This window comes from Paralichthys olivaceus, chromosome 7 (assembly GCF_024713975.1).
Source record: "Paralichthys olivaceus isolate ysfri-2021 chromosome 7, ASM2471397v2, whole genome shotgun sequence".
NCBI lineage: Eukaryota > Metazoa > Chordata > Actinopteri > Pleuronectiformes > Paralichthyidae > Paralichthys > Paralichthys olivaceus.
In genome coordinates this window covers 21,935,463-21,951,659 of record NC_091099.1, presented here as the reverse complement: position 1 = coordinate 21,951,659, position 16,197 = coordinate 21,935,463, and the positions used below count along the sequence as shown (strand labels likewise).

The following is a 16,197-nucleotide window of genomic DNA, read 5'->3' as shown; positions in this document are numbered from 1 at the left end:
GCTTGTACTGTGTTTTTATCATTGTCTTCTCACCTTTTATTTTATATTTAATTTATATGACTTGCTTGTTGTCAAAGCACTTTGTAAACTCTGTTTTTAAAAAGCGCTATGTAAACAAAGTTTATTATTATTATAACTAACAGACAGACAATCAGACGAACACATGGCGGGGGAAATAAAATCTATTCACTGTCTTTCTTCACAGCACTGTAACTCTGTTGACATTAAGACAACTGTTGCATGTTGCATCAATGTAAAAATAAAGTATTTGAATATAAAGGACCTTTTCTGCAGTAAAGAAAACTACAATTCATACAATTTAGATGAAATGAACTAGTGAAAAGATCATGAGGATTATTCTACATTAAATTTCTGTCAATAGATCCCTTTCATCTAAATCTTACACACTGGACCTTTAAAACAGAACGTTTACTTAGACTTGGTCTCCCTCTAGTGGTTAAAACATATCTCACCTACAGGCTGAAGAGGGGATTTTTTACTTTTGTTTGTGTGAAGTTAAATTACAGTGTGAGATTTTGCTTTAAAATTAACTTTGTTAATTTCGATTTTAGCTGATCAAATGATGGAGGCAAACCACAAATATATATATATATATATATATAAACTGTGAATTAAAGGTTTGCTGATAAATGGAATTTCACTAATAAATTGTAACTCATGTTGCCATCTGGTGGTTGATATGCAAACATATTCTTGTTATGAAGAGACAGAAGTAATGAAATAAAAAGCATAGATGTATAAGTTTATGGATATTGTTCTGTTTATTAAGGCACAAATGAATGCTGTTTTATGATAAAAGAGTAAAAAGAAAATCTGAATATGGTCCCATAGTCAATTTAAATGTTTTTATGTATTTAAAAAAATAGTTTCTTTAAACATCACCACCCAGTGTTTCTTGAAACATTCTCATTAGAAAAATCTGATGGTAAACAAGATCTTCAGACAGATGATGTGCACGTTTCATTCACAGAGACACAACATCTTGAATGTTTTCAAAATGTCCCTTGAACTTTTGATCTTTTCCTTTCAATTAACATGATTATATTTTTCCAACTGAACCTTTAAAAAATGTGCAAATAAGTGTGTTTACATTGAATAAAACATGACTGTCAACATGCAGTACATGAAGCCACATTCCCATGTTGCCCGGTGGAGGAGCCAAGGAGTCAGCGCCAGATTCATTCAAGTTGAGAGTTCCAGCTGGAATGATTATTGATCTGGGAGGAGCTTGTCACAGGGCAGCAGCGGGCTGACACCGATATTCTTTGCACAGTCATTCTGCAGACAAAACAGAAATCAGGTCAGGTTAACTCAGTCTCAAAGAATGTTTGCCTTAAATACACTAGCGGAACATTTAGGGAAATACGCTCAATTGATTTCTTGCAAATGTTGTGCTTTCCACCTGTCAAAACCCCACAAACATGCGGTTGTGTTCTGCAGTGGGGATTAATTTAATCTGCATTCACTCCCAGATCAAATGTTTCTGCAGCAGACAAGCGTTTTTATTTGTCTCTGGCTCTGATAGGCAGTACTTAGGTGAATGAGCCTTCATCTTTATTTTGGCAGTCAGTTGCTGAACTTTCGGGAATCGGCACATAAATAGCCTTGGGAACAAAATGAAACAGTGATTTTTTTTGCCAAGACAGTGAGGTGAGACAGAGTCTCAGTTTCTGGAGTGTTAATGATGTCAAACATGGCACACTGGGGGAGGGAAGAAAAACCTGAAAAGCAAACTGCCTTTTTTTAGCATATTTGTTTAAAAAAACAATTTCACCCGTTGATTTTGGTGTGAGAGTTAATTGATGAGATTGTAATGTGTGTACAGTAAACATGAAGCGCGAGCAGGCAGCCATTTGTCTCAGCTTAGCATATGAACTGGAAGGGACACAGCAAGCCTGGTTCTGTCCAAAGATTAAAAAAGTAGCCTACTGGCCCCTCTAAAGCTCACTACTATACTACATGATCCACAGGAGTCCAGGTGCCAGACTTTATTGTGTTTTCTGAAATCTTACCATGTAGTTGACAACATTGATGTGGTAGGGAATCCCACCCATCTCTTCACACTTCTTCATATTCATTCTCTCTGGGTCTCCAGCAGCCAGAACAGGACTATCTGCATCAGCCTAGTTCCACAAAAAGAAGTTAAAATAATTTTTCAACACAATCCACATATTTTTCTTTAAATCAGCGTTGCACCATTAGGATCTACTCACAGGGTCCAGGCCTCTCTGGATGGACAGCAGGTCAGACATCCTGTCGTTAAAACCATCAGCAAAGTTCTCTGGGTTAATCGCCACAAAACACTGACCCTGAGAACATAGACAGGACTATGACCACTCTTTGCACATAGAGACAATTTTAAGTAAAGAGACATAAACTTGTCAGAGTCTGGCCAACGTCTGACTCTCTGATTTCTTTTAGATAACAGTGGCTGTAAACGTCTGCTGATACAACTCGGCTCAGCTAACTCAGCTAGCTCTCCCTGTCATGGTTCATTTCTTTGCCGTCATTAACAGAGTTATAAATAACACTGATGCTTAGTCAACTGGGCAATAATAAAACTAAGCAGTTTGTTTATGGTAACTGCTCAGGAAGGAACATAACATACGTGGCTCCATGCAGGAGTTAAATATCTTTCTAAAGATTCATTTTCCAATTCAGATAGAAACTAATGAGGGTTTTTGAAGTAACTATGTGTTAAAGTAGAAAAAAACAAATGCACAACAAACGTACCAGGTCAGCAACGCGATCCGTTACTTTCCACGTGCGGACATGTTTGCTGTACTTGGCACCGGCCAAGATACCACAGAACACCTCCACCATCATTCCCAAACCGTAGCCTTTATATCCTCCTGAAACAAACAGACATAACATGAAATCAATGTACTGAAGTGGTTTAGAGAAAAATATATACCATTGGGCAGAATGTACAATTAAACAACAACAGAGGAAAATGAGGAAAGAGTCCAAGGTGGGACTGAAGGAGACAATCAAAACCAAAATATCAATCCTGCAGAGATGAATCACTTCTAGTCACAAACAGGAAAAATCGCCATTTTAACTTATGCTGAAGTTCTAGTAAGAGACCTGTCAGCAGCCGAACTACTGACCAATCAGATCACTGGAAAACCAAAGTCACAGTGATCAACAGGATCCTGACAGGAACAAGAGTTGAGGGGTCCAGTAAAGTTAGCTCATAAAAATCCTTTGCTTATTTACAGTTTCTCTTAAGACATATATATACCTTAAAGATTAAAATTCTACTGTTTCTTCTCTTTTCTAGTTTCACTTTGTTGAAAGTTATTTTCAGATGTCGCTGTTACCAGCCTGACATATGGGAGTAACTCCTCAGATTGTATTAAGAGGCTTATTCATGGTTCTGACGATATCGCTCTCAATTAACGACTCCGCCTCCGTCACATGCATGCACTCACAGCCGGACAAGAAAAGGGGCATTCGACTTCATGCAGCTCTGGGCAGTGCTGACTTAACGTGATGTATGCTGGTCTTATCACAATGCATCCTGGTCAGAACATTTTTCTACAACTTTTTTCAAACGCTGCAAAAGCATCACCAGGTCACATGATGCTCTCCACCAGCTGCAGCACCATGGGGCAGAAATTCAGATGTGTTTTCTGCTGTATATCAATGAATGTAAGGTTTTAAATGCTATTTGTACTTAAAAAAGGTCCCATATTGGAACACTGATATAATATCAACATATAACATTATCTATATATTATTTCTTTTCTTTTTTTTGATTGTGTGAAACCACCAGCAGTGTATATTAGTTTGTTTCGCTTAGTTTCTGTTATGTTTTTTCATGTGTGCCTCTTGCATTTCTAATGTGGTGAATAATAAAGGAGAAAACAGTTAGCTCTGTTTATTTCTCTTCAAAGAGGATGTGATAAATTTCATTTCCTGACTAATGAAAATAAACAAACACTGCGAGATCGGCCATTGTTCTCTGCTCTCCGACACGGCTGTTCTTGTGTATGTTCCTTTTTCTCCCTCCCTGCAGCTGCTGGCAGATCAGGTCGACGGATCAAGTCAGACAACCCTGAACACCTAAACTCGCTGCTTCGTTGAGCAGGTTATCAGGACAGCCAATTTTCGGATGATATAAATATATATATCCTAGGTACGTTGAACTTTGCAGCACAGGCACCCTGATGTCTAACTCCCTGAGTTGCCAACAGTTGTATCTACTGGTTTCTGACCTGTAGTTTCACTGCCACCGATCGGCACCAGACCTCCTCCGTTTAGGACTCTCTTGGGATCGGTTGTCAGCTTTCCCTGAGCGTCACAGCCCCAGCCCTCGGGAATGGTGTCTCCACGCCGCTCGTGCAGCTCCACCTGTGCACATTACACATTCAGTACAAGAGTAAGACAACTTAAAGGTACAGTGTGTAGAATTTTGTGATATCTAGTGTTGAAAGTGCATGTTGCAGCTGAACACCCCTCACCTCACCCTCTCCTTCCAAAGATGAAAAATAAACTGTGGTAGCCTTTAATTGTCATAAAAACTCAAAAGGTGTTTAGTTTGTCCAGTCTGGACTAATGTAAAAAACATGGCGGCCTCCGTAGAGAGGGTCCACTCGATGTAAATATAAAGTATTTGAATATAAAGGACCTTTTCTGGGGTAAAGAAAACTACAATTCATACAATTTAGATGAAATGAACTAGTGAAAACATCATGAGGATTATTCTACATTCAATTTCTGCCAATAGTTCCCTTTCACCTAAATCTTACACACTGGACCTTTAACATACGCACATATCTCAGCTAATAAGAACACAAAATGTGATGTCACTGAATCAGGTAGTCAAGGATTCTGAGTAGTCATTTCTGTTTAATCACATACATAAATGAGGCTGGGTGTACATTAATCAAATAATGCTAAGCTTCCAATGAACAACCATTGTGAACATGTGGTGTTGTCCAGCTGCATTGGTGTGGCATTGTCTCTCTGCATGAAGGAGGTGACGTGCAGTATGTAAGAAATGCCCTGATGACCTATAATGATAAACCTGATCTCACCTTTCCAAGTGCCACTGCTGATGTGGCCATATCCAGAACAAAGCTGTCTCCGTCTTTGGAAGGAGCTGCCACACTGATGGGGTTGGTGCCCAGAGTGCACTGCAAACAGGAGGATTACAATGTTGGAATGGATTTTGGCAAATGCAATTTTTTTTTCCACTAAATAAATAAATACATTCAGTAAACACATACAACTACCAATGGACCCGCTCATATGTGGCATGCAGTACAGAGTCAAATCCATTTACCTCTTTACCACGTGAAGGAACCACCAGTGGGGATGTATTGGTAAAGGACATGCCCTGTGGTGGTCAGAAGAATATTATAATACAAATAGTTCATTTTTGGGGAAATACAGCACTTCACTCACATCCAATGTTGTATGTTATTGCTAAATATAAATGTAAGTGTTTCAATTACAGCTTTTATCTGGAAAAGAAAAATGAAATGAAACTACAAGATTAAATGTTTTCAAACTAGATTCTGTCACAAAGACAATGCTAAAAGCATTTACGCAATCCTCATCCATTCTTCTCCCCTTTTTACATGACCTGCAATCAGTTAACATAAGCCTTAATGAGAAAACAGGAGCTCCTTCAAAACCAGTGGTAGGGGACCTCAGGTCTACATCAAAAGAATGAACTTCTTTATCGAACAAGGACTCTGTGTCTAGCCTCGTCCCACTCACATCTCAGCATGTTAAATTAAAGATCTCTGTTAAACTGAACAAAGTCCCACACAATCTTTTTTTCAGATTTTGTTTTCAACTTTCAACCCTTTCTACACAAGGCCGTCTGTGTCCACTCATAGACAAAGTCTAAAAATCAGGTTCCTGCTGTCTTTCTGCTCAGACGTCTCTGCTTATACCCTCAATATGCAAATATATCAGACATGCATTCATTCTCATCTTTCACCTAAAATGCAGCAAAAAAGAAAAACAAACTACCAGTTCAATCAACCTCAATCATTTTGCCTTTTTCGTCCATACAAATCTATAGCCCAAGCTAACCTCCACCCCCTAAAACCCTTTGTTCATCTCAGAACCAGGTGAGGAGGTCACAAGCAGATCAGAAATATCCTGCATGCTACAAGCTGAGCATTTCTTCTACATCCATGCTGCCTTCACTGCTTGTAGGGAAGATGTGAAAACATCTCAGTCTCTGGTCTTCCCCAGCACACTTTACCTACAGTGTGTGTAGGCTGTGTACAACATCCACAACAACCCAGACAACATCAAAAACACCAACGTGCATCTTTCCTAATGAAAATTGTCTTGGGGGCTTTATTCTTTGAGCTTACAAAGAGACAGCCCCCCGACTTTGAGTTCCCTATGGTCATCCCACCGCAGCAGCTGACATCAGCACATCTACTCCCATGACCTAGATTCATTGCCATATCCTTCGCCTTCACCCCCCTCTCTCCATTTACAACCCCTACCCAAAGCCTCCACCCTTCAAACCTTTCTCCAGACCCTCAATCATTTCAATTCCCCTCCACATTCATTGTGCAATAAATTATTCTGATCCATACGATTATTGCCATGGTCTTTGGTAATGAAATAAAAACAGGGAATGTTAAGATGATTTTTTAACTATTTGTAGCAGCAGCAGTGTAATTGTTTAAGAAAAGTCAATGGGCTAATAAATGATTCACTCACAATCATGTTTTCTTTCAGAGCTTGCATTGCATAGTATCCGGCAATACCATAATGATTGGAACCTACAAATTAAAAGTGGCATTAGGACACATGGTTTAAAAGAAATGGTAATTCAGTGTCATTATTTTATCAAAATGTGTTTTTCCACTGTAGTCAATTTACAAAATAACAATTTAATTATACTGCTGATATTAAAGTGAATTGTATTGAAATACCAACTAGCTGACTGCTTATTGTGCAGTCATCCATCTTTACTACAGTTTACTGTTATGAACCAAACACTATTAATCCCTAAACAGGTAAATTAATTCCTATATGAACACTAAACATTCAGTCTACTCAAATAAAGACTTGTATCTGATGCCTAAGCATGTTGGTGTGAAACGTCGGCTCACAATAAACAAGAAAACATGGTCTGAACCTTGGCTCCATCAAAATCCATTATACAACTCAAGTAATTATGTGTTGCAACAATGTCAATTTGTTGTTGCGGCCTTCTACAGCGTTGATGCTCTTAAAAAAAGACAGGACTGACCATGTGCCACCACCCAGCCAATGCCGACTTCTTTGGCTTTCTTTATGGCCAGATTCATACAGAAGTTTCCCACCACAGGACCCAGGAGGTTCTTCCCATCCACCAGTGCAGTGGCTGCACTCTCCTTCTCTACCACCGGCTCACCGTCCTTGGCACAGATCCCCGTCTTAATGTCCTTTACATACATGTCTGTCAAAAAGTAGAGTAATGGTCATATTTTACCCGCTTCCTTCTTATATGCCAACAGAATTGTGCTACCACCTTAAATTAAAAGTGCAGACAAGTTCCAACAGTGCACTAACCCATCCTGTTGAGTCCATGGCTGTAGTGGCCTCTGTGGTCTCCTTCCACCAGCACCTCAGCCAGGCTACGAGCATGATGCTGCTTGGTGCCCACAGCCGTCATACATCTCTCAATGAAGCCTTGCACCTCCAACTGGCTGATAAGACACCTGCAGAGAGGACAAATTTAATCAGACATGAGAGGAAGAAATCTTTGAGGGAAACGCAGGAGAAGACTCTTTTTGATGACGAGGAGCCAGTCAGACACAAATGTTTAAATTGAGGCACTTTAATACCAAGTTTGGGTCACACTACACATGCAACTACGCAGATATTCACAAAGGAGAAACCTTCAACTTAAAGTTAGCATATACAGTACAGTCTGGATAACATGTGGCTCTATCCTCATAGTGTAGTCTGTATAGGGACTCTCCTGTACATCTGCAAACCATCAAACATGCTTGTTACACAACAAGGAGGAATTGCTTGAGCATGGTTCAGTATACAAACTAAATTTCAAGATGATTACATCATTGTTGGAATCTATTTCAGCTGCAGCAGAGTAATACATTCAAAAGATGTAAGAAAAATAATTAGCATAACATATCTTTAAATTAAGACAACCTAGATACAGACAAAAAACCTCAATCCAAAACAAATAAGTTAAATCAACACAATAGTTTTTAACAAGGATCTAACCATAAGAAAAGAAACTGCTGTAAAATCTTGAGAGTTGCATAACTGGTTCAAAAAACAGATGGTCTGTTTTAGACATCAACTTTTTGAACATTTAGGTCCCTCACTGAAAAAATGTGTGGGGAACATAATGGAAAACTTATCCTTCAGCCGTTACTCAGGAGGAAACGTAAATCAAAATCTGGCAAAAGCAAGAGCTCAAGCAGAACTCTGTGTACGACTTCAAGTCCCCCCCAACCAATCTTGAGCTCTGAGCAAAACCACAAAAAACATGTTGTATTACTTTTATCCCTAACATCTGACACCACTGTGCTCTGAAGAGTTACATAATTTCAAATTCCCTCCCCATCTTACAGCAAACACGCGGAAGTTTAACAATGATCCAATAATTCAAAGCAGGGAAGTGTGCTGAGGGTGAGATAAGAAGAAACCACTGTCATGTGAGTAAAGTCAACATGAAGCTACAGCAAACAGCCAGTCAGTGAAGGTAACAAAAGTATAAACACATCTAGACTGTAAAAACTCAAAGTTACTGTTTTTACTCCTGTTGGTTGGCAGTTGTTATGGAAGTTTTCTGGAAGCTGGTGAAAGGAGAACTAATTTTCATGTAGACTTGATGCATCAAGGAGACCGGAAGGTGCAACAATATACAAACAAAAACACAGTAATGAGCAATTGTCACCCCCAAGTCTGAAGATGTCTCCCACAGCATCCCAGTAAATATTCCTCTACTTGTGTCACCCATTGTAACAGCACATCCATGAAAGGCTAATTGCTGTTACTCTCTATGTTACATGTAGGTGTTCACATCCTATTGGATAGTTAAGTCTAAATATTCATTCCTAAACCACATTGTCTCTTGCCACTGGTGTAATATGCAAAAACAGTTGAAGTTGGTGCCTCTGTCTGGAGCATCTGAGTTAGATATGAAAGTTCCTGAGCGTAGACGCTACAATGCACTGTTGGTTGGTCCTTTATCTATAACCTGACCTTGGGTAATGCTTAGAGAGAGAAGGGAGGATCTGTGGAATTAGCCAAGCACTCTTCTCTTAATGGTGTACAGATATAATGAATTATACACTATAAATACATAATACAGTATATAGTAGCATATACAGTAATGGGTGAGGACATACAAAAATCCCTCAGGAGCAGTCACATCCTGAAGTCTTACTAGTTGCCTGATAACAGCTAAATGAAGATTTTCCCCACAAATATTATTTTGGGTCAATACTGCACATTCAACTACACAGATATTAACAAAGGAGAAACTCACAACTTGTATAGGGTTAGTACAGTCTGGATAACATCCAGATCTATCCTCATAGTGTAGTCTGTATAGGTACTCTCCTATACATCTGCAAACCATCAAACATGCTGCACACAGACATACTGGTGCCTATGGAACAACATATGCTCGAGGAATGTAGCATGAAGCCATCAGCTTGTTGTTACACAACAAGGAAGAATTGGTTGAGCATGGTTCAATATACAAACTAAATATCAATATGATTACATCATCGTTGGAATCTATTTTAGTGCCATGCTAACTCAAAGTTTGAAGTCTGTCTTTGCAACACCGACTGCACAAACAGTACATTTCGATACGGGTTGCATTACTACTGCAAATAGAGCTCAGTAGAAACATTAAAAAGGTTTGACCACTGTAAACTAAATTGCAACAGTACTGTTTACTTTGCAAAACAATGATAAGCTGAGTGAAGATTTAGAGTGGCAGGACATTATGTTCCAGATGTGTTTGAAAAAAGTTTCTTGGTCCAAGCTCTGAATAATGTTATCACTGTCTCCGTCAAAGTTTTATTTATTTATAAACACATTATATTGCTTGTACATTGTGTAAGCACAATAAGGAAGTCTATAAGGAAGTATAATTGATCCACATCAAAGTTGTCTATCATTCAGTTTACAACCACAACCTTCACTAGGAGCAACAAATGAGGAAATAATAATGTGACATGTACCCAGATAAATATAGATATCCGCTGAAGTGAAAAGATACAAATGGCAGAAATGAGTGTTTCTTTGCATTTCTTTCAGTTCCCTATGCAGTTAGTTTAATAAGAGATTAAGGAGATAAATGTTTGACTAAATGCATGATGACATTCAGCCCACTTACTCTTTGAATACACATTATGAAATAAGATTATGTTCTAGAGTAAATTTAATTAAATGTTAAAAGACCATTTAGGTAGTAACATAATAATCAAGTGCCATTTCTACAAGAATTCAACAAATGCTTTTCAACTGGAAAATGACGACCACATTTATGAAAAAATCTTAACAAAAGTCTTAACACTAATACAAATCTGTTGCTATGAACTGTGTAGAGTGTGGGAACTTCTGATTCCTTTGTCCTCCTCTTTTCCTTTATTGCCCCCAGGCTTCCTCCACTGAGCTTTGTGGTAACTGTTTTGTCAAGTTGTGTCATAAGGAATGCACCATAATTGAATCCAGACCTAGGCACGAGGGGAGGCAAGTTGGCTTCTCACTTCCTGTGCAAAGAAACAGTTTTCTGTCCTTCACCATTGATTGATGCACATCAGTATGAACTTCTGCTTCTCAGTATTGACACTGTATTTAGATAGATAGATAGACATACTTTATTCATCCCTGAGGGGAAATTCTTGTGTTCAACCAGTAAAGACATGTGCAATAAGTACAAGTTCTTTTTTACATAGAAAGAGCATGCATGTAGGATGTGCAGGATTTGGGTGATTATTGTGTGATGCATCACTTTTTGCTGGCTGGTTCTAGTTTCTAACAGGGATCTAACCATAAGATGAGCAACTGCTGTAAAATCTTGACAGTTGCATAACTGGTTAACATTTAGGTCTACCATCAATGAAAACATGTGCTGTGAGGAAACTGGTTTTTCAGCACTTAGCAGGAAACGTGCGTAAATCTGGCAAAAGCAACAGCTCAAAAAGAACACTGTGTACGACTTGATGTCTCCCCCAACCAAATTTGAGCTGTTAGCAAAACCACACAAAACTTTTGTCCCAGACATCTGACACCACTGTGCTCTGAAGTGTTACATCATTTCAAATTCCCGTTTCATAGCAAACAGGCTAACGTTTAACAATGATCCAATAATTCAAAGCAGGGAAATGTGCTGAGGGTGTGATGAGAAGAAACCACTGTCATGTGAGTATAGTCAACATGAAGCTACAGCAAACAGCCAGCCAGTGAGGGTAACAAAGGTACCAACACATCTAGACTGTAAAAACTCAACTGTAGTGTTTTTACTCCTGATGGTTGGCAGTCACATCCTGAAGTCTTGCTAGTCGCCTGCTAACAGCTAAATAAAGATTTCCAGGCAGATAAACTCCCCCAATTAGATTGTAAATATTTAACACTTAGTGACTGTATCTGGATCAAACAAATTGTCCACATTTTGTAACATTTGGATAAAACTATGCTAGGCTAAGCTAAGAGCTACTGGCTCCAGCCACATACAATATTATACAGACCTGTGTTCTCTACATGTCTCTTCATCTCTATACTTGAAATCAGACTACTGTTGTGTATATGTATTACCTTGACAGGCTAGCAGCTTCCCACTGTATCCAGTCTTTATGCTAAGCTAAGCTAATAGCATCTGGCTCCAGCCTCACATTTTACGCACAGATGTGAGAGTGGGATCAATCTTTTCTCTGCAATAAAGTAATGTGTATTTCCTACAATGTTGTACTCTCATATCATTTTTTATATTTTTAGCAGGTCAAACTTCAACTTGACCTCACTAGCCAATGATATTGAATGGAATCCATCAGTTTTAACATTATATTTACCAGTTAACACATGAATTCAAATTATCATTGTGTGTTTGTAACAATCGGACAGAGGTAGGCTATTTGTTTCCGTGTTTTCAGTTTTAATGCTAAGCTAAGCTAACCAGCCACACATGTAGCATACAGATAAGAGAGTAGGATCAATCTTCTCTTGGCCACTAAGCTCATAAGTGTATTTTCAACAGTGTTCTAAAGGAATTCAGCAGCAGTAGTTGAGCGTATTTTCAGCACAAGGTCAAGCATTTGACCTCACAAGCAGATATGTAAGCCTAGAGAACTCCACCTATTTCAAAGCTACACATTTACATTATATTTAACATTAATTCACATTATTATTAATATGTGGTACACGTTCACATGACTTTGCAGAAGCCACTTGCTATTACAGTGGGTGACCATGTTGAAATAAAGCACATTGAACTGAACTGTTGCAAGGAAATACAAAAATACATATCTGCATCATTGCTCTGGTGAGGCTTCACATAAACATGCGCACAAACAAAAGGTTCAATTGTTTGCTCTGCTCTTTGACAGTTAAAATCAGACACAGTGAGCATGTGAACATGATCGTCAGGGCTTCAACAGAACACAGACTTTGTGCACAAAGGCAGGGCTTGTAAACTGATAGAGCTCAAGAGATGAACACGATTCTCCGTTAAAACCATTCAGTGGAGCTCTACTTATTTCCTCTACTTCCTCATTGTAACATGCATTGCTGACAACCACACGCTGTCTATTATTGAGAAGTTGACTGAAGTTAAATCAAGAATTCTATTTGCATTCAATCAAATTTGGATCACACAACCATAGCACTTTGCTTGCAGTGTTGTTAGTAGTAAAGAAGAAACAGAAATACGGAGGTGCAGAACAAGTAGGCCTTCCTCTGAGTCCTGAGAGCAAAGTAAATGAATCTGACTCATATCATGAGAAAATCTTTTCTGTTTCAGTTTGATACCTGCAGCTTCCTGTCTCATCTCTGCACACTGAGCCACTGTGACTAAGGTCTACCAGAGATCCTCACCTGCTCATGTTGACTGTCCTTCCTGCTTCCTCAGGTCGATGTATGTCGTTCCTTCCTGGTTGCAGCAGCTTATGACCTGCAGCTGGAGTTGTTGATCTACCATAGACTCCACCTCCTCAACTCTCAGGCCCCACACAGCAGGGTTTGGAAACGCCCCCCTGTTGTAGAGTCTCTCAGGTATCCTGGCTCCTGGCTCACTGGGTGTGTTCAGTGGGAGGGTTTTTGGATGAGGGGTGGTGTCTCTGCCTGCCTCCTTCACATAGGTCACATAGGTCTGTCCTCTGAGTGGGTGAGGACATGGAAGTTGTGTAAAATGGTGTTGCATGGTGTTGTTGCAGAGTTGGTTGTTGTTCTCTCCTCCCAGGCTTTCTGCAGATAACTGGCTGGTTTTAATAAACTTATACACATATAAATTTGCCTAATTTCATAAATTATATACATTGTCCACACTGTACTTTCGTACAAAGTGTACCTCATGAGACAATGTGCACATTTGTGTTTATACAATTATATATACACCATGCAAAGTGCAAGAACAAATCACAAGTGCTCGAAAGAAATGGCAACGTGAGACTTGCTTTAGATTTGGGTGTTTTCCGTTACATAAGACACAAGGAGGAGGAAGATTAGTGGAGAAAACATTCTTATCAGTCTCTCCATTGCTCCCTCTTGTGATGCTGGTCTGTGTTTTCTTCTCAAACATCTGTTTTAGATCAAGTCCACCATTGTACGCCTTGAGCATGGTGAAATGTGGGAGTGGAAGCAAGAGGAGCAGAGGAAAAGCAGAAAGTTGAATCTAGCTTCAAGCTTATTCTTAAGTACTAGGAGCCTGATTTTGATTTGGTTGTCACATGTGTTTTGTCTCTTTCTCTTTTATATTATATTTAGACCATTACTAGAAAAGGTTTAGGGCATCGCATGTGTCGTGAGTTCCCACAGTTGGAACACATCAGTACAAACAAAATGAATCTCAGATGTTGGCAAGCTTGTGTTAGGACACAGGGCACCAGCATTTCACTGATCTCATTGATCTGTTGATTCATGGCAACAGAAAGAAAACAAGATAATGATGATGAAATACTTCACCATAATTTTATCTGCAGTTTAAAATACTGGTAATAAAACTGTTTGAACTTAAAACTCAATTAACACAACAAAAAAAGTGAATCTTATTCACAAAGGGGAGAACGGTTAATAGCTGTAATGTGGGCAGTGTTATCTTTTAACGGCGTTAACATCTATGAATATTTTTCATTAAGTCTTAACATGACTTTATATTGCTCTCGAAACTGGTGCAGTGAGAGCAAAGTATGTGGAAACCAGTTTAACTGCCATACTAATAATACAAGCGCTTCTGCTTTCTCATGTTTCAGGCACTGTAACCAAACTATGTAGTAGGCTGTGCATAGATACAATACGTCTACAACCAAAAATCTTGCCCTTGTAGTGTAGGCCATAATCAGTGGTTTACTGTTGTGTTCTCCAGCAATGACAGGAATTGTCCATCGCTGCTTTCCTGCAGTCCCTGTATACAAGCTTCTATTAAAAATACGGGCTGAGACAATGTGTTCCTCTGTCTGCAGTTAACTGCGGGCTGGGAGGAGTCCATCCGAAATGTCAGGAGGGACAGTGAAACCCTGCTGCAACTTGGAAACATGGATAATTTAGATGTTAACAATTTCTTCTCAATTAAGCTATGACCAAGCTATAAGATGAGAGGATGGTTAGTTTATGTTTGATTACAGTTACTTCTTAAAAATGGTAATTGAAGATAGTTCCTAACTATTATGCACGATGTAAATAATCTGAGTTTCATAAAGAGTCCGTTGTAATGATCAGCATCTCTCAACAGCAGCAAACAAAGAATCAACAGCTAATGTGTCAGGAGCTAAGATGGTATCTGTAGATGGCTAACACGTCTCTACTTCAGCCCACTTTCCAGAAGTATCCTGGATGCGAACGCTGCCATCTTGTGGTGAGAAATTTCGATCTGCAGTCTGCACAGTAGCGATTGGGGGAGGGCACGATAGTATTGAGGTCCAACTGAGTAAATCACAGATGTCAGTCATGATGTTTCACCTTGTTTTTATAGCATCAAATAACTAATTAAAACCAAACTTTACTGCACTTGGACTTTTTATGTTGGTCCATGTCACATTCTATAACATTGAGATGGCAGGGGTTATGCTGTATACCACAACCAGCCAATAGGGGACAATCAAGACACTTTGGCTTCACTTTTAAGGACCAGTGATGTCATCCAGTGTTTTTTTAACAGCTACAAACAAAAGCTTAGATCAACAGTTGTTTAATGAGTGTGTGTTTCAGGATGTTTGCATATGATTGCCTGCTGCACGTCAAACTCTCTCCAATTGCATTTGTGAACAGGGCTGTGTTTGCATTTATTATATATATATATATATATATATATATATATATATGTCTAAATAGCCCTGTTAGTAAAAACATTTTGTGTGTGTTCGTCCAGCATGTCTTGCAGGCAAAGGTTAGCACCCTTCCCTCTGCAGTGCAAGCCTGTAATTCTCCACTGCTCGAGAACATCTGTAAGTAATTCTTTCTTACCACAGGAGGAAAATAGAAAGTTGGAAGCTTGAGGCTGTCATTTGGGTATATATAAATAAAGTAGTGAGCAGAGGAGAGGCTGCTAATATGATGGCAGTACAGAGGGTGGGAGGTCAGCAGGAGTGGGACACCCAAGTCATCAAAGACAAAGGAGAAGGAGCGGCAGGACAAGTTAAACCGCAACGGGATATGGTGCCCAGATTTAGTTTCTGAATTGCTCAAGAGCATCTCACTGGGTTAATTCCACATTCAGACATGTACCAGCTTGACTCATTCTCCGCAATATCATCCTTCTTGATTTTCAAGTTGCCCCCCCATCTGTCCTAATCACTACATACAGTATGAGATGTTTGTTGGCTGCACATTATACACACAGTTGAAATCTTTAGAATGACACTCAGAAGAGAAACGTTGTCAAAACCCAACAGTCCCCTTAAAGCTGCACCGAATTCCACACATTCATAGATATCCAAGATCCAAGAACTATTCACTGGGAAATCATGGAAAACACCCTATTTCGCAATGTTAAAGACAGTGAAAATGATTTCC

The 16,197-nt window shown here is 39.2% G+C and overlaps 1 protein-coding gene across 1 annotated transcript; it reads right to left on the bottom strand.

The window, feature by feature from the left end:
* Positions 1 to 763: 763 nt before the first annotated feature.
* On the bottom strand, positions 764 to 13,284 carry LOC109648299 (uncharacterized oxidoreductase YjmC-like). The gene is made up of 11 exons (XM_020114091.2): positions 13,066 to 13,284; positions 7,558 to 7,706; positions 7,256 to 7,444; positions 6,721 to 6,782; positions 5,312 to 5,365; positions 5,064 to 5,162; positions 4,242 to 4,377; positions 2,755 to 2,873; positions 2,235 to 2,330; positions 2,034 to 2,144; positions 764 to 1,299 (listed from the first exon to the last, which is right to left on the bottom strand). Exons 1-11 carry the CDS (start codon positions 13,071 to 13,073, stop codon positions 1,231 to 1,233), a joined length of 1,092 nt encoding a protein of 363 aa, XP_019969650.2. The 5' UTR covers positions 13,074 to 13,284; the 3' UTR covers positions 764 to 1,230.
* Positions 13,285 to 16,197: the final 2,913 nt, after the last annotated feature.